This window comes from Andrographis paniculata, unplaced genomic scaffold (assembly GCF_009805555.1).
Source record: "Andrographis paniculata isolate CXL003 unplaced genomic scaffold, ASM980555v1 Contig64END, whole genome shotgun sequence".
NCBI classification, from domain to species: domain Eukaryota; kingdom Viridiplantae; phylum Streptophyta; class Magnoliopsida; order Lamiales; family Acanthaceae; genus Andrographis; species Andrographis paniculata.
The window spans coordinates 980,055-1,003,697 of NW_026137600.1; the positions used below are offsets into that span (position 1 = coordinate 980,055).

General features: G+C 27.0%; 3 protein-coding genes across 3 annotated transcripts; 2 read left to right on the forward strand and 1 right to left on the reverse strand.

The window, feature by feature from the left end:
• Positions 1-1,185: 1,185 nt before the first annotated feature.
• On the forward strand, positions 1,186-1,911 carry LOC127261868 (dirigent protein 22-like). Its single transcript, XM_051290292.1, has one exon. It carries the CDS (start codon positions 1,212-1,214, stop codon positions 1,791-1,793), a length of 582 nt encoding a protein of 193 aa, XP_051146249.1. The 5' UTR covers positions 1,186-1,211; the 3' UTR covers positions 1,794-1,911.
• Positions 1,912-5,728: 3,817 nt separating this feature from the next.
• On the forward strand, positions 5,729-6,419 carry LOC127261809 (dirigent protein 22-like). Its single transcript, XM_051290214.1, has one exon. It carries the CDS (start codon positions 5,752-5,754, stop codon positions 6,334-6,336), a length of 585 nt encoding a protein of 194 aa, XP_051146171.1. The 5' UTR covers positions 5,729-5,751; the 3' UTR covers positions 6,337-6,419.
• A 5,140-nt stretch (positions 6,420-11,559) lies between these two features.
• On the reverse strand, positions 11,560-14,378 carry LOC127261808 (piriformospora indica-insensitive protein 2-like). The gene is made up of 2 exons (XM_051290212.1): positions 14,043-14,378; positions 11,560-12,872 (listed from the first exon to the last, which is right to left on the reverse strand). The coding sequence occupies exons 1-2, from the start codon at positions 14,307-14,309 to the stop codon at positions 11,670-11,672; spliced, it is 1,470 nt and encodes a 489-aa protein (XP_051146169.1). The 5' UTR covers positions 14,310-14,378; the 3' UTR covers positions 11,560-11,669.
• Positions 14,379-23,643: the final 9,265 nt, after the last annotated feature.

Below are 23,643 nucleotides of genomic sequence, written 5' to 3' on the forward strand. Positions count from 1 at the left end.
CCCAAACTTGGAGAAATTAAGTAAATATTGAAGTCAACATCTTCTAACTATTTTTTATCTATATTTAAATTCAAATTTTGGCCAAATTGTGGATCAACTATAAATTTACAATAATACTTTTAAAGGTGCATAATGGTTTTGGACAAATGAGATTTGACACTTAATATATATAGGCCGGCTTATTTAGACTAATCTCAAATTAAATAATCGGGTTAACTCACAAATTAATTAAATCCAAAAAATTTATTACAATATTATTCAAACTCATCGACATAACTCTATTCAATTTTTTATATAGAACCTGAATACGACTCTATTATTTTTTAACAATTTTTTTTTTCTATTTTTCTCACTATTTAATTTTTATTCCCAGTAAGAAGAAGATATAATATTCTCTTTCACAAAATATTGTATCGACAAAATACAACTTGCACACTTTATTCATTAGATTAAACTTTCACTACAAAAAAATAATCTATTTGTAACGGAATTCCGTCCCTAAAGTTCACGTAGCTAACGTAATTTCATTCCTAATTTTGTCTCTAGTGTCATTAGTAACGGAAAAAGTAGATTTAGAGACAAAAAAGTTTGGTTACAAAAATGATTTTTTCTTGTAGTGTTTCACCGAATACTCAATATCGATCTATGATGTAATTGTGTTTTAGTCCTCAAGAATTTGTAATAAGGCGTCGAATTAACCTTAATTAAATTCTTAATCAAGAATTCTAATACCCTCATAATTTTAAAATGGTATTCATTAAAGATACATATGAAAATTTTAAGAAAGTGTAATAACTTTTATTTTAAAATTGCTCCCACAATTTGCAACGAAATACCTCGATCATTTTGCATGTATCTACTTACCTAAAGAATATTAATTTTTTATGGGTAGACACAGTGTAAAGAATACATTGATTAAAATGTTATTAAAATATCATTGATACCTTCCTTATAAAAAAATAATAATAATAATAGAATAGTATATTAGTAAGTTAATGTAAATTTTAAAAATGTTTTATTATTTATATGAAGATCATATTTATTAAATTATAAAATGGATATCATAAAATATATAGTTCGCAATCTTTGATTTCTTCAAACCCTAATTTTTTTTTCCCCCAATTTGCAAATTTATACCTATAGAAAAAGCCCCAAGATTTCCCCTAATTATAATCATTACATCAATCAATTATATCATCAACTAACAAACAATGGCTAAACTTCACATTGCATTGTTCTTCATTCCATTCTTCCTATCTTCCATTTTTCATATTTCCAAAGCCCAATCGAAAGAGCCAGTCGATCCATTCTTTGAAATTCCGATTCGCCCCAACCCTCGCCGTGCTGAGAAATCGGCAGCTATCCGAGTCTACGTCCAGGATGCATTTTCAGGCTCCAATGCGACCGTATGGGAGGTTGCAACAGCAAAGATCACGGGGAATTCCTCGACACTATTTGGGCAAGTTATGGTTTTGGATGACAAATTGACTTCTAAGCCTGAAAGAAACTCTACTGAGGTGGGGCGGGCTCAAGGGCTTACAACTTCATCGGGGTTTGGGGAGTATGCGCTCACGATGAACGTGAATGTTTTGTTTACGGCCGGGGAGTACAACGGGAGCACGCTTTGCATAGTTGGGAGGAATCTGATCGGCCAAAAGGAACGTGAGCTACCTATTGTGGGAGGAACCAAATTGTTTCGGATGGCTCGAGGATACGCTATCTCGAATACGTATTCGTATGATCCTGTTGAGAATTACGCGGTTTTGGAGTACACATTTTATGTATATTATTAAAACCATATATATATATATTTCATGTTGGAAGGATGACTCAATTTGATTAGTATGGAATAAGTGATTTCATGTTCATATATTTAAATTTTTAATTTGATATTTGTATGGTTTTCATTAATTTTTATTTTTAGAACTTTGACAATTTTTAATTTTGTTGTATCTTTCAACTCATTATTGTTTTACTTATATACTACGAGATTTATAATTGATATTTTTAAAATTTAAAAAATTTAATACTCCTATTCAATATTTAAAACTTTTGTTATATCATATTATATGACCTAAAGAAATATAAATATATATCTATAGATATATTATTACAAAATAAAGCGAGTAATTTTCTAGCAAAGTTAGTTTTAGAATATGCAAAATCAATCGTGAATTTGCCTTATTTCTATCCTCAATTATATATTGAAAAATTAATATAAAAATAGCGTAAAAATTATAAATTTATTATATTTTCAAATTTTGTCGAAACTTGACAATTTTTCAATTTATATTTATGAGCTCGACTTATTATTTAGATTAAACGAACTAAGTTCTAACATTATAGTGATTCAAGCTTTCGTGTAGGTCAACTCATGTTATATATATATGGCTAAATTGCACAAAATCCATCCATGGTTTCATAAAATTTCACCAAATCTCTCTTACTTCTAAAACTGCGTCAAACTCCCTCGTGGTTTTATAAACTTTGCCTGTAACCCCCTCAACGGTCCTTATTTAATGGTATTTGACCTAAATGCGTTCAAACTGCGAATAAATTTTAGAATCTCAATTTCTAAACCCCTAAAATTACAAATATATTTATTTTTTTTATATTTACTCTAAAAAAATAGTAAAAATACTCAATAATAGTTATTTTTCTCAGGTTTTAAGAGTTTATTTTTACTATTTTTTAGGCTTAATATATAAATAAATAAATATATTTGTAATTTTAGGGGTTTAGAAATTGAGATTCTAAAATTTATTCTCAGTTTGAGCGCATTTAGGTCAAATACCGTTAAATAAAGACCGCTAAGGGGGTTACACGCAAAGTTTATGAAACCATGAGGGAGTTTGACGCAGTTTTAGAAGTATGGGGATTTAGTGCATTTTCATGAAACCACAGGTGGAATTTGTGCAATTTAGCGTATATATATATAATGATCCAAAACTTGAGCCGGGTATGTTTCTTTGGCCGAGTTTCCCTAAATTTTACTATTTGGACTCTGCATTTTTCGAAAAAAAATATATTTTTTCCTCTCACAAAACATCACATCAAATATTATTTTCATACCAAACTCAAACTAATTTTTTTTCAAACTCGTCCAAAGAAACTTGTTAGATCTCTTTTAACTATTTTAATCTAATTTAAATTCAAAGTTTGGCCAAATTGCTGATCAATTATAAATTTACAATAAATTTACAATAAATTTACTTTATAATTGTAGTAAAGTTTTTGACAATCAAGATTTGACATGCCGGCTTATTTAGACTAATCTCATATTAAAATAACGGATTAACTCACAAATGAATAATTAATTAAATTTAACATTATTTTGTTCCAATATTATTCAAACTGATTAACACAATTCTATTCAAAAAAATTTATATAGGCCTCTTGAATACGACTCCATTCTTTTTAACAATTTTTTTTTTTTTTCTATTTTATCAATATTTAATCTTTATTATATATTCTCAGTCACAAAACATATTTAATAGTTGCATGCGATATAAATAGATATTGATGTGATATTTTAAATATAAAATTAATGTTTGTATAATATATATAAAAAGTAAAAAATAAATATTTGATTTGATATTTTGAAGAAAGAAATTGAATGAATAGTAAAACATTAATAAAAATTTTATAAACGAATACACCCATAATATTAAATCACTAAAAAATTAATCTATCTTTATTTTATATAGTACTCCCTCCGTTCCAAACATCCTGCAAAATTTTCTTTTTGGTATATCCCAAATACACTGCAATATTTCCAAAATATGAAATAATTAATTATACTTAATCTCTGCCCCACACTTTATCCTTTTACATCATTCAAATAAAAAAAATAAAATATATATTTCTCTTTTCATCACATCACCTGATTTCTAAATTATCCTACTTAATACTACTCACCTAAAAACTCGTGTCAAAAGTAAATATTGTGTCTTGTTTGGGACGGAGGGAGTATTATATAGGCCCCTGTTAATTAAATTAAACCTTCATGGAATACTTAATCACCATGATGTAAGTGTGATTTAGTCTTTAATAATTATTAATCAAATATCTCGAATTAAGATTAATTAATTATATTGGTAATTTAATGTAAAATTTAAAGATGCTTTTATTTATATGAATATCTAAGGCCAGTTATGGGCTCGAGCGAAAAGGGCTTTTGCCCATCCCCGGCCCAGAGCAAAATAGAATTAAGGGTCATTATATATTTATGTTATTTAATATATATATATATAATTATTTGATATTTGTGGAATAATAGAAGAATATAACTTGATGATTTGATGATATATTGATAATTGTGAGTTCAAATCTCTATTTTAAATTTTTTTTTTGTGTTTTAAAAAATTAATATTAATTGATATGTTTTTTACATAAAAAAAAATGCTAAACAAATTACTATTATTTATATTATTATAAGTAAAATATATATATATATATATTTAAGGAATTTTAGGTCTGAATATGTTAAACCAAAATAATACCTTTTTATTATTAATTAGTCTCAAATACACTTTTTTTTCATATACTTTTGAACAGTTATAACATTATTTATAAATAATATTTTTAAAAATCATATTAAATATATATTTTATTTTAAAAAATATCACATCAAATATTTAAATTTTATTATTTCAAAACCCAAAGCCTAATTACTACAAAGTACGATGAATTTGTGTAAGTACTAGAATTAGAATTTTGATACGATTTGTAATTGTAATTATTATTATTATTATTATTATTATTATTATTATTATAAATCTATCACATCATCATATTTTATAATTTGTTTGCTTGAGTTCTTGTTTTCAAATTTAATTTATAAATTTTATATACAAATATTATTATTGTTTTTTGTTGTGCTTTCTTTTCTTTTTTTTTTTTAAGCATATTTTTTCATTGTTTTTCACCTATAATAATTTATTTATTTTTTTCTCCAAAATATCATATTCCATATTTTATTTAATATATAACACACAAAAAAAAATTTATTCAAAACATCAAAAACACACAATTCATATTATATCAAACAATTATTATAATTCAAAATATTTACTATTTCAAAAATACCTAAACTCAACTAATATCTAACAACTATCTTAATATATATAAATATATATATAAACAAGACCAATCTAAAGTATACAAACTCTTTTAACCTTAAAATATAGCAATATATACAACAAATTTTATGTGATATATACAAATTATTCAATCGAAACACTACAAAAAAATATTAATTTTGTAACAAGATTTTTTCGTTCTTAAATCCATTTTTTCTGTTACTAATTATATTATAGACGGAATTAGGGATGAAATTACGTTAGCTACGTGAACTTTAGGAACGGAATTTCGTTACAAATATACTATTTTTTTGTAGTGAAATATGATATGCTTGTGTGCATTTCTTTTGAGATTTTATTTATTCTTAAATTTAATTTATCCAGATTGAAAAGATACATACCCTTTGGACTATGTCCCCAAACTTATTTTAGTTTACAATGATTAACTAACCAAATATTATTTAATCCATCAATCTATTATTAATTCCAAGCTAGCTTTGTTGGACTTACTTGCACTCAAATCCCAATTCTATATATATATTTGCAATCATTGATCTTCAAATCCTAATTTTTTTTGTATCCCCAATTTGCCAACCTTCTCCTATAAATGCCCTCAAGAATAACCCTAATTATAATCATCAATTCAATCAATATCATCAACTAGCTAACAATGGTTAAAATTTACATTGCTTTGCTCTTAATTACATTCCTCCTATCTTACATTTTTTCTATAACCATGGCCCAATCGAAAGATCCAATCGATCCATTCATGAAGATTCCGCTTCGCCCCTCCGAGCCTCGCCGTGCTGAGAAATCGGCGGTTATCCGAGTCTATGTCCACGATGTAGTGGGAGGCCCGAATGCGACCGTATGGAAAGTTGCGACCGCAAATATCACAGGGAATTCCTCGAGTTTAGTCGGTCAAATTAGCGTTGTAGATGACAAGTTGACTTCTAGGCCCGAAAGGAACTCGACTGAAGTGGGGCGGGTTCAGGGGCTTACGACATTGTTGGGGTTGGAAAAGTTAGCGTTCATGATGAACTTGAATTTTTGGTTTACGGCCGGGGAGTACAACGGGAGCACGCTTTGCGTAGTTGGGAGGAATCCGATTGGTCAAACGGATAGGGAGCTATCCGTTGTTGGAGGGACCAAATTGTTCCGGATGGCTCGAGGATATTCTGTCTCGAATACGTACTCGTATGATCCTGTTGAGAATTATGGGGTTTTGGAGTACACGCTTTATGTATATTATTAAGAACATATATAGATATTTGTGTTCAAATGAATCATATCTATCATTTAATTTGTTGTGATTAATAAAAGGATTAATATTGTTGTCTCCAGGGACGGCTCATAGCAAGAGCAGATGGTCCATATCTTAAATTATTATCCATTATTATTACTAAATTTCAAAATTAAAATTTAACATTTAGTTTTTTTTTTTTCATCATATATTTTTTTTCGATTCGTTTTTTCCTAACCATGCTACACCCTATCTTTCCAAATTTATTCGTCGTCTATACTTCTTTACCTCACACCGCATTGCGGCCACCAACTCAGACCAAACCTGCCTCACCTTCTCTCTTATCTCTTTCACCTCCTTCGGTCTTTCTCGCTTTTCGAACTTCCGGACATACTGTTTTTCATTTTCTTTTCTCAAATTGATATTGTCAAGACGGTCATGTTCAACCTCTAGTCCCGCTGTGATATTATTGTGAAAATATATTTTAATCATGTGTTTATAGGGTCTATAATTTATTTTCGCTCAGGATCCTAAAAAAATCTGATACGGCCCTGGTTGTCACGATTTGATTACCGTGTTGACGTCGAATACCCACTATCCGATCTCATCATTATCATACGTATGTTCAATCATAAATAAGGCTAATTCTGTAATTTCAGTATATACACTTTTGAAGATAATTGACTCTATGACTGAAAAAATATATATCAAGTACACAATAGTAAACACAATGCTATAATATATATATATATATATATTAATAAACATGTAATTTTACAAAATTGTGCCAAATATGCAAACTACTCAACCTTAATTCATTACTCAAATTTTAGAGTTAATTCTTTTGTAAATAATGATTATTTTTTTAATATAAAGTAGGTTTTGAATATGTTTAATGAGTCAAATCAGATAAATAAATTAATTTACAGAAATTTCGATAGAAATTTCAAAAATAGTTGAATAATGGTTTCACTTTTAAAGAAATTATGAAACTTATCAAAAAATATTTGGATATTTTAAATGAAATTTTAAGTATTTCATTCTAATATTATTTTAGACATTTTAAAGTAAACATTATTGATATGTAATATACAAAAATAAATAACTTATTACTCCCTCTGTCTTCTAAATCTATTTTTATTTTTTATTTTTTTTCATCCAAATTTATTTTCATTTCATTTTTTATTAAAAAAAATACCATTTTTCTACTTTTTCTTTATCCAAAAAAATAAAAAAATTTATTTTACATATTTTTCTTAAAACTCATGTCCGATCAAATGAGAATATAATTGGATGACAGAGAAGTATTTAATTAAACGAAATCCATCTATTGATGGGCATACACTATAGTAACTTCAAACAAAATAATAAAATTGAATTTTAATTTAACTTAACTAATAATATTATAATAAAATTCATAAATTTTTTAAAATATAATATATAAAACCAATAGAGATGATATGTTGACAATAGTCATCTCATGACATAACATGATGATACTATTGTTGATAACATATTTCCCATCCTCTATAATTACGTTATATTTTCTTAATTATTCGTTAAATTTATTGAAAAATCTATTTATAATAAATAATTTTATTAACTCATAATTTTATTATTTTTATTTTAATAAATAATAATTAATTTATTACTATTTTTTCTACTTACCACATCACATTTTTATTAATTATTTAATAAATTTCTTATAATCTGTTCATTTTATTTTTTACCTATTTCAATTTTATAATAATTTTTTTATAAAACGATCATCTTACTTTTTAGTTATTATATTAAAATATTATTATTTTTAAAATTTTTATGTCAAAGCAAAGTCGCATAATTAGCTCAGACGAAGGGAAGGAAGTAATATATTGATTGGAAACGTCTTGATTTACTGCAATTTAAAATAGGTCAATGGGCATGGTATAATTAATTTGCATCAAAACATAAATACAAGAAAATAGGTAAATTTAAAAGTATACTTCATCGTCCCTTAATAATCTATTCATTTTTCATTTTCGTCTATCCCATAACAAAATATCAATTTTATTTTTTTGTAGTAACTGTACTATCTATCTAACATTACAAATATCTTTTCAATTTACAATATATTACACAAATATCATTACATTTATATCATACAATACTAATAAGGGCAATTTAGTCTTTTTACCTTTACTTCTACTAAATCTTATGTAATACTAATATTTCTAAAATTCGGTGAAAAGTAAATGGATATATAGATATGAGACGGAGGGAGTATATTTTAAAAAATAAAACTTAGGGAAATTGTAATCAAATTTTGGAAATTTATGGTAAATTTCAAATAATTTCGAATTTCAGCTAAAATTTTCATAATTATTCTGCAAAATGATATTGTATGTGAAATTTCATTTGGTAGTATTTAAATTTTGAGATTTCGGCTGTAATTTATACACTGAATATGTCATACTTTTTTTCAATTTGTTAGGATGATATTATCCATTTTGAGTCGAGTTCACATAAATTTATTCTTGAATTTTCTCCAAAAAATTTCATACCACTAGAGTTAATATAAAATTTATAAGATGTGAATTCTTCTTATTAATCTTTTTGTGTTTGGTCCCAACACAATTACCATCAAAATAAGCACAAGCATTATAATATATATATATATATACACACGACATATATATATATATTCTCGAAATATTATTGAAGTTCAGGGTATGTTTCTTTAGATGAGTTTGAAAAAAATTTGGTTTTGGTTTACTATTAAAATAATGTATGATGGGATATTTTGTAAGAGAAAAATATATTTTTTTCGAAAAATGGAGAGTTCAAATAATAAAAATATGGAATTTTGGACAAAAGAAACATTGTTCGGTGATTAGTTGGCTGCAAATCTTGTTCACCATGCGTTCTTCGCGACAAGATCGTAGGTTGACAAGAGTGGGTTGACTTTCTTTTTTAATAGAAAAAAAAAAAAAAAAGTAGGTTGACTTTAGAAAAGATGAACTGTTAATGTAAGACTTTGGGAGTGTGATATAAAGTCAGAAGTGTTTGACATAACAAGACAGCGTGTGACAAACTCTATAAAGTCAATACGGAATTAACTGTTTTCTCTTTTTTTTTTCTTTTTTTTTTTTTTCATTTGTCAATATTAGTGTAGAGCGAATCTTGGTGAATTCATGGATTCCGTCAAAATCTTGTTAAACAAATATCATTATTTTTATATTATATAATACTAATAAAAATATTTTTATTTTTATTTTTTTTACTACAAACTAATATAAAATTAATATTTAAAAATTTGTCTGCAAAAAACAAATGGTACTATTCTTACGCAACGAAGAGAATATATATATTTATTAGTCTTGTTTAATATATATATCATCAAATATATATCTATATATATTCTTATGAAATATCAAATTAAATATTTCTTTCGTCCCATCTTTTATGTTCAGTTTTCTGTATATACGAAAATTTAAAAGTATAATAAAGGGGCAAAGGAGCGGCTAAAACATGAAAACACGCAATAAACCTTATATATCAACGCCTAATATTAGATCGAGCATGCAGCATAGGCCTATGTATGGAAGATAAAAATAAGCATAGTCCGAAAGTCCGATCCAGTATGATATGAAATAGTCGTGTTTGTACTTCAAAAAATAAACTCAAAAATTTTTGGATGGTGTTTGTCCCAGCTCGCTAATAAGCTGGGCCTGGGCCGTATTCGGGCCCATGAAAGTCAGATCGTGCCTAACCCACTCCAATTTATTAAAATTAATATTCAGTATTTAATATTTGTATATATATATATATGTATATATTAACTAATAAAATAATAATAATATATATTAGGTTATGCCTTATCGGGTCATGCTTGGGCTTAGGACTTTAGGCCCGATTTAAAATCAGGCCATACCTATTCGGACCGCTTCCAAACCGGATCGGGCCGGCCCGGACCATATCGGTGCTTGGCTAAAATTCAATTTTCACTCTTAAGATTTATAGATTGGGAATACTCCGAAAATTTTAAATGTATTTTAAGTATTTTTTTAATTCAAATTATTTTTAAATGAAAAAATATAAAAAATAAAACTAACATGTCAAGGTCTCAAATTTTTAAAAATGTTTTTAAATAATATTTTGAATTGAAATTATTCAATACAAAATATCAAACTATTGAAATTATATACAATAACTCTTTTGATAGTTCAAAATTAAAAGTAATACTGGCTTTGTCTAGTTACAAAGTATATATATATTATTTTTAATAAATGTGACTCTACCATCCAACAAAAAAAAGAAAATTACTTTAATATTTATTTATTTTCAAAAACCATTAGATTACTTTACATAAAACTAAGAACGTCAAGTTTCGGCCGAAGGTTTATCAGTGTACATTTTCGGATAGCAATTGCAAATTTTCATATTATTTAAAAGAAAAAAAAAAAAAAAAAAAGAGGTAATGTTTTTATATAACTAATAAATATCATCAACTACGATTTCTATACTAATATTCGTTAATCTTCATTTTAAAAGTAAATGTATTTTTTATAGCGGGATTGAGGGAATAGATCTTTAAGAAAGAATTTATTTAAATGTTATATTAATTAGAAGTATTTGTAATATTTTTTGGGTAAAAAAATATTAGGCATAGCCAAATGGTAAATTTTTGCCAAAAAAAAAAAAAAAAAAAACCTAGCCTCATATCGATTCAATGACATTATGGGCTTGAGCTACTGGGCTCGATCGGGATATGGCCCAAAAGTAAATGGGCCTAGTAAATATGCATATATATATATATATACTAGAAAGAATTGGATAGCATAGTCTTGGAATTTTTATTTACTGTTTTTTTTTTTTTTCCTTTTATTGATTTGTACAATTAAAGATTGTTCTTTTAATATTCACACAAATTTTAATAAAAAATTTACTTACATTTCTCAATAAAAATATATAATTTTTTATCACAGAACATTTAGAAAATAAATTACTTTACCCAAACAATTTAAATTCCTTTTCATGAGCGATTTAATATTATTTGGTGTTAAATATGTGTTTGGTGTTAAATACTCCCTCCGTCTGCCTCTAAGGTCACATTTACCTTTAGCGTCATTGTACTTGAAAAATATCCTGACATTTGTATTTTTTTTCTTTTGTACGAATATTCTTCTATTAGTATTATAAAACACTGGTAAAAGTATTTTTGTAATTTTTTTAATTTTGTACTATATTTTGATATAATATTTAATATTAAAAAATTAACAAGCAAAAGTAAATGGACCTTTACAGTCGAGGGAGGTACTATATATTAAAAAGCCTAATCTAACACCTACAACCAAACACACATAAAATTATTGCCAAATCAAAACAACAAACAAAACCTCCATTAAAACTACCACTACACTACTAAAACAAGAAGCAAATCCAGCCGTCGATCTGGAATCCTGATCCCCCCAACTTTCAATCTCCACCGTCGATCCATCTCTCCCCGTCGTCACCACCCCTCCCCGCCGGCAAATCTTCACCCCAATCGGCACAAACTTTTCCGACACCGATCCCACCGGACAGCACAATCCTGGATTGTCCCAACCCCCAAATCGTCTCCCCAATCGCCTGTAAAAACCCTCCGAAAATGGCAGCCGCCCCCTCAGATTATTGCCATGGAAATACATCGAGCTCACCTCCGGCAGCTTCGCAAGATCCGGAGAAATCTCGCCCGTCAGATTGTTGTCATTCAGGCCCAGAAATCTCAGGCGTCGGATTTCCCCGATCCCCGCCGGAATATTCCCCGACAGGTTCGCATTCGCCAGGTCCAGCGCCGTCAGCCCCGCCAGGCGCCGCCAGTCCACGCCGGAAATTTCGCCGCCGATCGGATTCCCCGACAAAGCCAATTCTTCCAGTGACGTCAGGCGTTCTAGGGACTTCGGCAGGCCGCCGGAAAATCGATTGTTTCGAAAATCGAGCACCGTCAGATTGTCCAGGTTTCCGATCGCCGCCGGAATATTCCCCGACAGGTTGTTGTTGCTTAAATCCAGCTTCATTACGGAAACCAGGCCTGAAAAAGATTCCGGCAAGAATCCCGACAGGGAATTGTTGCTCAGGTCGAGAATCAATAGACGATCGAGCGAAGTCATCCCCGCCGGAATTCCGCCGGAGAATAAATTCCCGGCGAGATTCAGGCGTCGCAAATTCCTCAATCTCCCAATGCTCTCCGGCAATTCACCTGTCAAAGAATTCTCCATTATCACCAGAGACTCGAGCTTTTCGAGCTTCCCCAAACCTTCCGGAACTTCTCCGGCGAGCCCCGGATTCGACCGGAACTCCAACGACTCCAGACTTCCGGCGAGAAATCCCCAATTTTCCGCCGGAATATTCGCCGGACGACCCGAAACGAAGCAATTGAAGAAAGAAAGGGTTTTCAGGCGAATTAAATCGAACAGTTGGTGGGGAAATTCGATTTTCTCGTTACTACATCTGAGAGAGTTGTCGTGGACAGGCCCGATTCTTAGTTCAGTCACGTACCAAAATCCATCGTAGAAATCACATGACACACCCTGTCCGAGAACCACAGATACATCATTTGGTGTTTTTGAATTATATTTGTGTCGGGTTAAGTAATAGATATAACAATTACACCTAACCTTAAAGACACAATTTTTTTTTCTTTTTCTTTTTTTTCTTTTTTTGTCACGACGTTCAAGTTAATCTTTTTTTTTTAGATTATTTAATAAATTGAGTCAACCCGATGACAACAAACAGGCCAGAATACAGTAACGAATAGGCCTTAATAACACATACAAAAAAATAATAATAACATTTTAGCTCCGTTCTTCCAACGTCAATTTTCAATTGCGATTCTAAAAAATAGTAATAAAAACATAAATTAAAAAAAAAATCAAATACTTATTATAAAAAAATAAAATAAAAATTAAATATTCAATTTAAAATAATACATTACATATTTTTATAACAATTCTCTATGTTATATACCAAAAATCATTTCATCTAAACTACATCCATAAAAAAGATATAAGTTAACAAAAGACCATAAACTACTAAACTATGAACAAATTCAAATGACAATGAATAACAAGAGTTTTTATTTTATGTTTTTCTTATTATAAAATTTTAAATAATACTCCCTCAATCCCAAAAGTATAGTCTTATTGTGTTGGACATGGGATTTAAGAAATATTGATATTATATTGGTAGTTGGTAAAAGGTAAGAATAAACGATTTTTTTGCCCCTGTGAGTATATAAGTGTAAAAAGTAGTGGCAATTGTGTAATAATAATGAAAAAATATGGATAGTTTTATGGTGATATGGTTATTTATGAAAATGAGACTATTGTTTTGGAACGGACAAAAATGATAAACAAGACTATTGTTTTGGGACGGATGGAGTATTATAATTAGGTTTTGATTCATATATCTCAAGTTATTAAATCAACATGAAATCCAATCTATCCACTTGAATTTTTGTTCATTTCAAATTCGAGTTAACTTAATTTTATATAAACTCAAAATAACCAAACACCCCTATTCATTACAACCTTCAAAACCCTAGAAACTCCATTAATGGTGGAAGTACAACAAAAAACAAGATGAATCTATAATTCACCTCCATGGATATAAAAATCAAGAAACTAAACACACACAATCCATCTCAAAAAAAAATTTTAAAAAAAAGACAAGATTTTAAAAAATCTGAAAATTTGAAGAACCTGAATTGGGGTCCAACCACAAGGGTCAGGATAAAGATGAGAACCATTCCACCATTTTCCAACAAACCCTTGAATGGCAGAAAAGAGAGCTTCTTTCTGAGAAATCTTCATTGGAGAAGAAGATGGCATTCCTCCATCATCATCATCTTCATCTTCATTATTATTATTATTATTATTATTATGATCTCCATTGGAGCTGTTTAAGCTCAAAGCAAAGAGCAGGCAAAGGACAACAATCAAAGCTCTAAAGTAGTTCAAACTTTCCATGGCCAAAAAGGGCTAAGAGAGAGTGAGAATTGGAGAGAATTTAACTAAGAATGACAGACAGAAAGACATTGATGTAGAAATGGGACAAGGTGAAGTGAAGAAGGGGCCATTACATTTTCTTTTATGGAAAAGGAATAGGGTAGTAAATGGAGTAAGGAACTGTTTGTTTCGAGGGATTTGGGTCGAAGATATTTCAAATGATTTGATCGAATTCATTAGTTTAGTTTGACAATATATTTAGGGTGTGTTAATTTGTTTGGGGGTTTGGATTTTGAGTTGGAATTTAAATAGTAAAAATTTTGAATTGAAATAGTTGTACGATGTAATATAAATAAGTGTTGATGTGATATTTTGAATGTAAAATTAATTTTTAAGAAACATAAAAAAAATAAAAAATAAATATTTGATTTGATTTTTTGAAGAAAAAAAAATAATGAACAATGAAAATTTTGGAGAATCCTCAAAACAAACACACCCTCAGGGTGTGTGTTCTTTTCAAAGACTTTATCATATTTCCACTATTTAACAAAAAAAAAAATTCTCAAAAATATCAAATCAAACAATTATTTCACTTTTTATATTATACTAAAAATTAATTTTAAATTCAAAGCATCGTATCATCACTTATTATATTGCATCATACAACTTTTCAAATTCAAAATTTTTACTATTCAAATTCCAAACTAAAATTAAAATCCCCAAAACAAACACCACCATTAATAGATTTTGAATTCTCAAAGTTGGATGCGGAATTTCAAATACTTTTTATATTGTATCAAATATTTCGAATCCAAAACAATTCAAGTATATTTATTTAAATTAAATCTCACCTTCTAAGTCCCAATTATTATCTAACCAAATGGTGCCTTACAATATTTGAAATGTAACATAAGGAGGCTTTAGGACGCATAATACAATTTGATGCGATATTTTGCATGAGAATTCAGTATATTTTACCGATCATTGTGATGTTGCATTTTCATATAAAAATATACCGCTTTTTTTATTTATAAAATTATTTTATATATATTCAACAATTATTTCAATAAAAAATTAGGGGTTTTATGGAATTTTCACAATAAAAGTAGATAGCTATGGTTGATGAAGTTTCCACAAATTAAGAAATCAATGCAAAAGAAGGGGTCCCCCAATGAAATAAAATAAACCAACACACAATAAGAGATATAGTTATTTATTTATATATTATTTTTATTATTTTTTATTTTATTTTTTTTACACTTTTTGTCAATAAGAGAGATAGTTAATGCCTAAGTAGTTGGGGAATCTATCAATGGATATTATTCAATGATTTCTAGGGTTTCTCAAACATCAAATTTAAGAAAAAAAAAGGGACCATTGTGGATTAGGAAATTTGGTGAGAAATTAAAAGCTCCATCTAGAATGAGATTTTTTGGAGATCTAAAACTTTTTAAAATAGTAAAATTTAGATATTTAATGTGATTTTATCTAATAAGAAATAAGTGATTTAAAATTATTTTTATAAATAAATATTGCAAAATGTATAAAAGAAAAAAAATACTCCATCTGTCCAATTTCTATTGTCCTAAAGTATATTTGCACGATTTTTTAGGTAATTGTCTTTTTGTTATAAATAGACAAATTTATCTTTAATTGTATAGTAGAGATTAAATGTACTAAATGAATAAAGGGTAAAAATGTAAAATTTGTGTTTTAAAAAGTAAATAGGACAATAGTTGTTGAACGTCCTAAATAGGAAAGTAGCACATTAGTTTGTGAACGAAGGAGTACTATTTGATATGATATTTTATGAAAAATTAAATAAAATAGAGTCGGTTTGGTTGTAATTTCAATCACTATTGATTCAATAAAAAAATATTATTTTATGTCATAAAATATTACTCTATTTTCCAATTCAAATTATTATTTTTATCAATTTCATTTTTCACACTTCAAAGTATATATTTATTATTTTATAATAATAATCATACACTAATATTAAAATATTTTTAAAGTTTTTATTTAAATTAAAAATATATCATTATATATAAAATTATTTTATACAAAAAAAATCAAAAAGCAAAAATATAACTAATAAAATAATAAATACTTCATTCGTCTCATATTTATATATTCATTTATTTTTTACACAAAGTTTTAGAAATATTAATATTATATTGGGATATAGTATAAATAAATATAAAAAGATTAAATTTACATGATTAGTATTATATAATATAAAGATAATGACATTCGTGTAATAAAAAATGAATACTTTATTATGAAACGGATCAAAATAAAAAAAAAAATAGATAGATTGTCAAGAGACGGATAGAACATTACTTTTTAATTTACTATAAAATCCCAAATAACCCATTTCGATTGAAAGAAAGAAGGTACTCCCTCCGTCCCAGAATTATAGTCTAGGTTGTGTTTGGCATGGGGGTTAAGGAATATTGATACTCCCTTTGTCCCGGTGCAATGTTGCCGTTTACTTTTTGCACGTAGAGTTTTGAATATTAGTATTATAATGGATTGTATTGAAAAAAACGAAAATACCCCTATTAGTATTGTGTAATATAAAAGTAATGACATTTGTGTAATATAGTGTAAGTTATCTAGGAAATTTATTATGTTAGATAGGTAGTACAATTACTAAATTAGGAAGTGGTAACATTGTTTTGGGACGGACGAAAATGATAACCTTTCAATGGGACAGATGGAGTATTATATTGGTAGTGGATAAAAAGTAAGGGTAAAAGACTTTTTTGCCTTTGTAAGTATATTAGTGTAAAAAGTAGCGGCAATTGTGTAATAATAATGATAGTTTTATAGTAATATGGTTATTTATAGAAATGAGACTATTGTTTTAAATGGATAAAAATAATAAACAAAGACTATTGTTTTAAAACGGATGAAGTATATTAAATTATCCTTACTTATTAAAAATAAATAAATAAATAAATAAAGAAGAAGTTAAGTTGGTGTGTGTTTCTCTCTCTGGGTAGGTTGTTCTTTCTCTCTCTATCTTTGTCTCTCTGTGATGGAAAGGACAAGTGATTGGCCATGGAATGGATCGAACTTGACATTTCTTTTTATATCATAAATATATATATATATATAAAAGATTTATTAAACAAAATAATATTTCTTCCGTTCCAAACTAATAGGGATATTCGGATTAGCACAGAAAAATAAAAAATAATAATATTATATTGATAATGTGGGTAAAAGTATTTTTAAAAAACAATAATAACCTACTTTATGTAATTATTGTGAAAAAATAGGAATAATTTTGTAAAAATGTGTTGAGTTAGTTACCAAAATAAAAATTGGACTGTTTTTTTTTTTTTACAGACGAAAATGACAAAATAAAACTATTGTAATGTGCTAATAAACAGAATACAATTATTACTATTAGCAGCAAATTATTTATATTAATATAATATAATATAAATACAATACATGAACTAACACACATAATATAGTCTCATATAGTCTATACATCAGTTGATTTTAGTATATGACATATTTTTATACGACGCACATTATAATTATAAATAAATAACATATATTTTTATTACAAATAGCACATATTATATGTAATAAAAATATGTGTTATTTGTATATTTTACGACCAAACACCCTTCCCTAACCATATATATATATATATATATGTTTGTATGTATGTTTGTATGTCAAAAAAATATTGAATCAAGAAAAGGATTTCAAAGTTGAGGTTGTTTGTTTGATTTAATTAAATGTTAAAATATATATTGTATATATATATATTTACATTAATGTACATATCCCGGCTCATATCTAATAGGTATATATAGGACGATGTAATTATAATTTTTTTTCGAAAAATTTAATTTATTACAATTATACAATATAGCGAGTTCGATTCTCACCGTCCTTCATTTGTCGTTGTCTTCGGACAAGTTTAGTTTGATGACGTTTATCCCATTACCTGCGAGTTTACTCCCGTTTGTAAATATATAAATAAATAATATGTATCATAACAATTTAATCTTTTAGTTGAAACGATCATTTATTTTATCTTAACATTAAATTGGATGCGCATAAATATATTTTATATATAGATAAATTAAAATAATAAAATGATTTATTTATTTATTTATTTTTTTTAAAGATGAGGAGTTAATGAAAGTGTTTGTAGGCTTTTCTTTTAGGGCTACAAAAACTGGAATCACTGAGACTTTCTCTTTGTTTTTTTTTTTTTTTTTTTTTTTTGTGCATTAAATAAATAAATAAATAGCCCACCCTACACTCTACTCTAGTACTCTACATTTGCTTTTATTAAACACAATACACATTTTTTATTATTATTATTATTAGCTAAAATTGTACTCCCTCTATGATATAGGTGTATTACTATAAATACGAAAATTTAGATAAAGTATAATAAGTAAGTAATTAAGAAGTATATTAGTAAAAGTTATTATAGATTAAGATAACTAAATAGTTTAATTAAAATTAAAAAAATTTAAATGTGATTAAAATATAATTATATTTTCGTAAAAATAACAAATTATGTGGAACGGACAAAAATAGAAAATATGAACAAATTATGTATGAACGAATGAATATAAATTCAAATTAAGTTATTAAAAGCAAGGTAGAGTAGAGTGTAGAGTGGGTTATTTATTTATTTAATCTCTCTCTCTCAAAATAAATTAATAGATAATATTTCAATTTTACACTATAATTTATACTATTATTTTTTAGTAAAATATTGATCTCAAATAATTTGAAAACAATAAACTCATGTTGAAAAGATAAACCATCATATTAAAATGTACAATCTTATTTTTGATGAATGTACATATTTTTCTTTCATAAGTACATTTTAATAAATGATTACATAAATTCTGACGTGGTATTCAACCCATCAACTTCATTTATCTAATTTTAATTCTAAATATGCAGTTGTTACAGTAATTTTACTCCAACCATGACTCCATTTTTCACTATTATTCTTCAAATATTCAATTTTTTTCTATTATTTTAAACAACTTTTTATTTTTATAATTTAAAATAAATTTTTTAAAAATTTAAAAAAATAAAAAATAAATTTTAAAATTAAAATTAAAAATTAAAAAAAGTAAAAATAGAGCAACGCCAAAAAGTGGCGCAAAATTTGGCGTCGGCCAACCGACGCCAAATAACCCAATCCAGCGCTAATGGTTTGTTTGGGGAATTGGATTGGATTTACACTATTCATCCAATTTTTTTCCCCCAAAAACATCAAATCAAACACCTATTTTTCATTTTCTATATTATACTAAAAATCAATTTTATATTCAAAACATCACATCAACACCTATTTATATCACATCATACAACTATTCAAATTCAAAATATTTACTATTCAAATCTCAATTCAAAATTCAAACCCCCGAACAAACACACCCTAAAGTATAATTATATATTAGAAATTTTGGGGGAAAATAATGAGATTGTCTTATTAATCATTTAAATAAAGAGTCTATATATAGGCAATACAAAATAGACTCGATAGACTCAAATCTAAGTAATCTAGATCAAATCTAGATATAAATCTACTAAATCTAAAACTGAATATCTAAAATATCTCAACAGTAATCATCGTCAATTTAAAATTAGTAACATTTTAACATGATGTATATAAATATTTGATAATATATCCAAACCTACAAATTAACTAGAGAGGTCATTGCATTAATAAATTTATATGATTAAGAAAATAATTGCAAAGTATCATGGAACCATAATAAATATGAATTTCTACTTTCTTTAAAACCACCTTACATTATTATTATGTTTATTTGATTGCAGTATATTATTTCAATGAAGGAAAATAAAAGCTCAAAGCTAACTAACTAAATAATTGCTCAATGAAAACAATAATAATAATAATAATAATAATAATAATAATAGCTCAATGTTGTCCCTTTGCCTTATAAATTTGTTGATTTATTCTTTTAGGCTTCAATCTATTATTTTTTTCAATATTTATTACTCTTAGAAGACATAAATTGAAAGGTGTCAAAACTAAATTCTATATATTTGAATGAAAACTTTTAAGTTTGCGTTTGGGTGTTTCGGATTTATAAAATCTGCATGTTGATTCGAATTCGAAAAAAATAATAGGTCAGATCGAGTTTTGGATTGATCTAGAATTATTTTTTTAAATTTATAATATTAAAAATTTATAATATTAAAAAAATTAAATTATAAAAAAAATAAAACATTACTAATTTAAACAAATAAACAAAACAATCTAAATTCTAACATCAAGATATTTACACTTTACTTCTTTAGTGAAATGACAAACCCTATTTTCCTTTTCTAAATTTCAGGTTTTTGGGCATATTTCGTGTTGAGTTCATTTGAATTATTGGGTGACCTAAAAATAAATCAAATTGACCTCAATTCGACTCAAAAAAATTCGTATTGCATTCGGATCTTGAATTTCGGATCGTGTTTGAATTGACAGATTTTTTTTTATATACCTAAAGCTTAACCCGACAAGACACGACTCAAAAACAAGAATAGGCACCCTTACATAAATTGTGTGTTTGGATATGTAGTTGGTTTTCCAACTTGATTGTTAAACACAAGCAATATATGAACCAAAAATACAATGGTATCTTAGATACACAATATATATGATCGATCTCTATACAGAATGTATGCTGATACAATATACAATCTCAATACAAAATAGTTGTTAATACAATAGATATATATATATATGTTGTGTAAAAAATCATCACCGACAGTTTACTTGGGAAAGCCATAGAGTTGTTTGCTTTATCTTTTGATTGCAAAATCTACTTTGGCCTGGCTTTGGGATCTTATCTTCCTCAACAAAATAGCCTCCTATGTCATCTTCATGATCTAGTCCACATCTCGAAAAAAGATGGAAAAATATGTTCAATGTCTTTGGAATGTCGCTTTTTATACCCTGTACGTCAATCCATAATTTGGATAAAACTTTTTCTTGAATAGATTTTCCACCTTTTAAATTTTCTCGACCAAAGCATCGCATTTCTCCTACAAAACAGCCTTCATGTGGCTGCTCTTTTATCTCTTTGCCCGTCTTGATTTTTTCCATCAGCTGTCAAATGAGTGGCCGGCGTTCTGTTGGGCTGCAAGGCTACTTATTGTTGGGCCGTGAAATTTGGATTAGGTCCATTGCCTTCGTGGGCCTTGTTTCATATTTGATAGATTACAATATATATATACTCTCTTCGTCTCATATCTATCTATTCATTTTTTTTTAAGTATTGTATGATATAAAGGTAATGACATTTGTGCAATATATTATAAATTGAAAAGATATTTGTAATTTTAGGTAGATAATACAATTACTAAAAAGGGAAATAGATAGATTGTTAAAAGGACAGATCAAAATAAAAAATGAATAGATTGTTAAGGGACAGATGGAGTATGATATAAACTGGCAGTACATTATAATAATTAACATAGGGTGTGTTTGTTTGGGAGTTTGAATTTTTTATTGGAATTTGAATAGTAAAAATTTCGAATTGAAATTATTGATGATGTGACATAAATAAATGTTGATGTAATATTTTTAATATAAATTTGATTTTTAGTGTAAATGTATAATAGAAAAATAAAAAAGAGATGTTTGGTTTAATGTTTTTGCAGTACTATATTCGCCGAGGGTTTACTCAGAGCACACTTGTTGAATAGCGGCTGCGAATTCCTACGATATAAAAATAAATAAATAAATATTAAGTCATATGCTAATTAAGATTAATCAACACTTTATTAACCAATTCAAATTTTTATTAATCTAACTAAGGCTCCAATTTTTGGTCACTCCGTTTTTCATGTATGGTCTGATCAGCCCGTTTTCAATTAGTGTTAGGTAGGCTGGCCCAATAATGATTCAGTTTCAATCTATTTTTGGCCTCGTCAACCCTTTTTTTTTTTACTTTTTTATTTAATACTCCCTCCCGTTAAGTTAAGCGAGAACTTTTTTGTCAGGGACACAGTAGCCTAGATTATTAACTTATTAATAACAATTTAAGAAAATATTTTTTTATTTTTTATATATGTAGTATTGTTGGTATTTTAAATATCTTTAGGATTATATCTTAATAAAATATATGCAATATGGATATCATTTTCTAGACAATAAAATTTTATATAATACAAATGAATAAAAAATATATATATTTATTTATTTATCATTACCATAAACTAGTTTTATAAAAAATTGGAAGTTTTAAAAGTAGATAAAAATATTTATTAATTGAGGAGAGAGAAATAAAAAGGTTTTGAGTGGTCATATAAGATGTTAGAAGTTTAATTAAATTGATTTATATTTGTTAAGTATGTTTAAGATTGATAAACTTACCAAAAATATTATTCTTATCATCTTTTGCGGGACGTACCAAAAATGAAATGTGGTCATCGGTGGCGGGAAGGAGGAAGTATATATTTTTGTGTACATTTTTATTAAAAAATAAATTATATTAACCTAAATAAATATAATTATGATAAGAATAATATTTTTATTGTTAATTAAAATTTTAAACATTAAATATATAATTAAAATTTATTTTTATAATATATTTAAATTTAAAATTTATTTGATAGATCGTACTCCCTCCCTCTCTCCGTCCCTTAACTATCTATCAATTTTTTCATTTTGGTAAGTATCCATCTTTTAAAATAACTGTACTGTCTACCTAACGTTACAAATACCCTTCTAATCTACAATATATTACACAAATATCATTATCTTTATATCATATAATATTTTTTAGTCTTTTTATTTTTACTTTTACTATTCTCTAATATAATATTAATATTTTTAAAATTCCATGAAATAACAAATGAATATATAAATATGAAATAGAAGAAGTATCGTATATTAAGTATAATCAAATTTAGACAAGCCTAAGCACAATCCAAATTTTTAACCTAGTTAAGCTAGCTTGATTCAAAAAAATTTCGGCAGTAATTATTTTTTCCCGCTATATTTATAACCCCAAAACTAATTTTTATGCTCATTTGTCCTATTTAATTTTTTTTTTTTTTCACTTTACAACGAAAATATTCATACTTTTTAAAAATCAACCCTAATTATTATTTTAATTTATTTTCTAAAATCCTTCAAAAGAAAAAAAAGTATGTGAGACATTTACGGTCTACTTTTTACCCATCTTTTTTTAGACAGAGCTAATATGATATTGTATTAAATTAAATTTAATATTTTCCCGTCAAACACCTACCTGCCTATTTGTATCAGATCAAACGCCTATCCTACTCAAACTTTAATTTTTCGTAAACTCAAATCCAACAATCAACCCCA

Bases quoted from the DNA above. Each gene is read 5' to 3' on its own strand.
- LOC127261868 (XM_051290292.1), top strand. From the start codon at position 1,212: ATGGCTAAACTTCACATTGCATTGTTCTTCATTCCATTCTTCCTATCT.
- LOC127261809 (XM_051290214.1), top strand. From the start codon at position 5,752: ATGGTTAAAATTTACATTGCTTTGCTCTTAATTACATTCCTCCTATCT.
- LOC127261808 (XM_051290212.1), bottom strand. From the start codon at position 14,309: ATGGAAAGTTTGAACTACTTTAGAGCTTTGATTGTTGTCCTTTGCCTG. The intron at 12,873-14,042 runs GTTCTTCAAATT...GTTCTCGGACAG, and splicing joins GTGGTTGGACCCCAATTCAG to GGTGTGTCATGTGATTTCTA.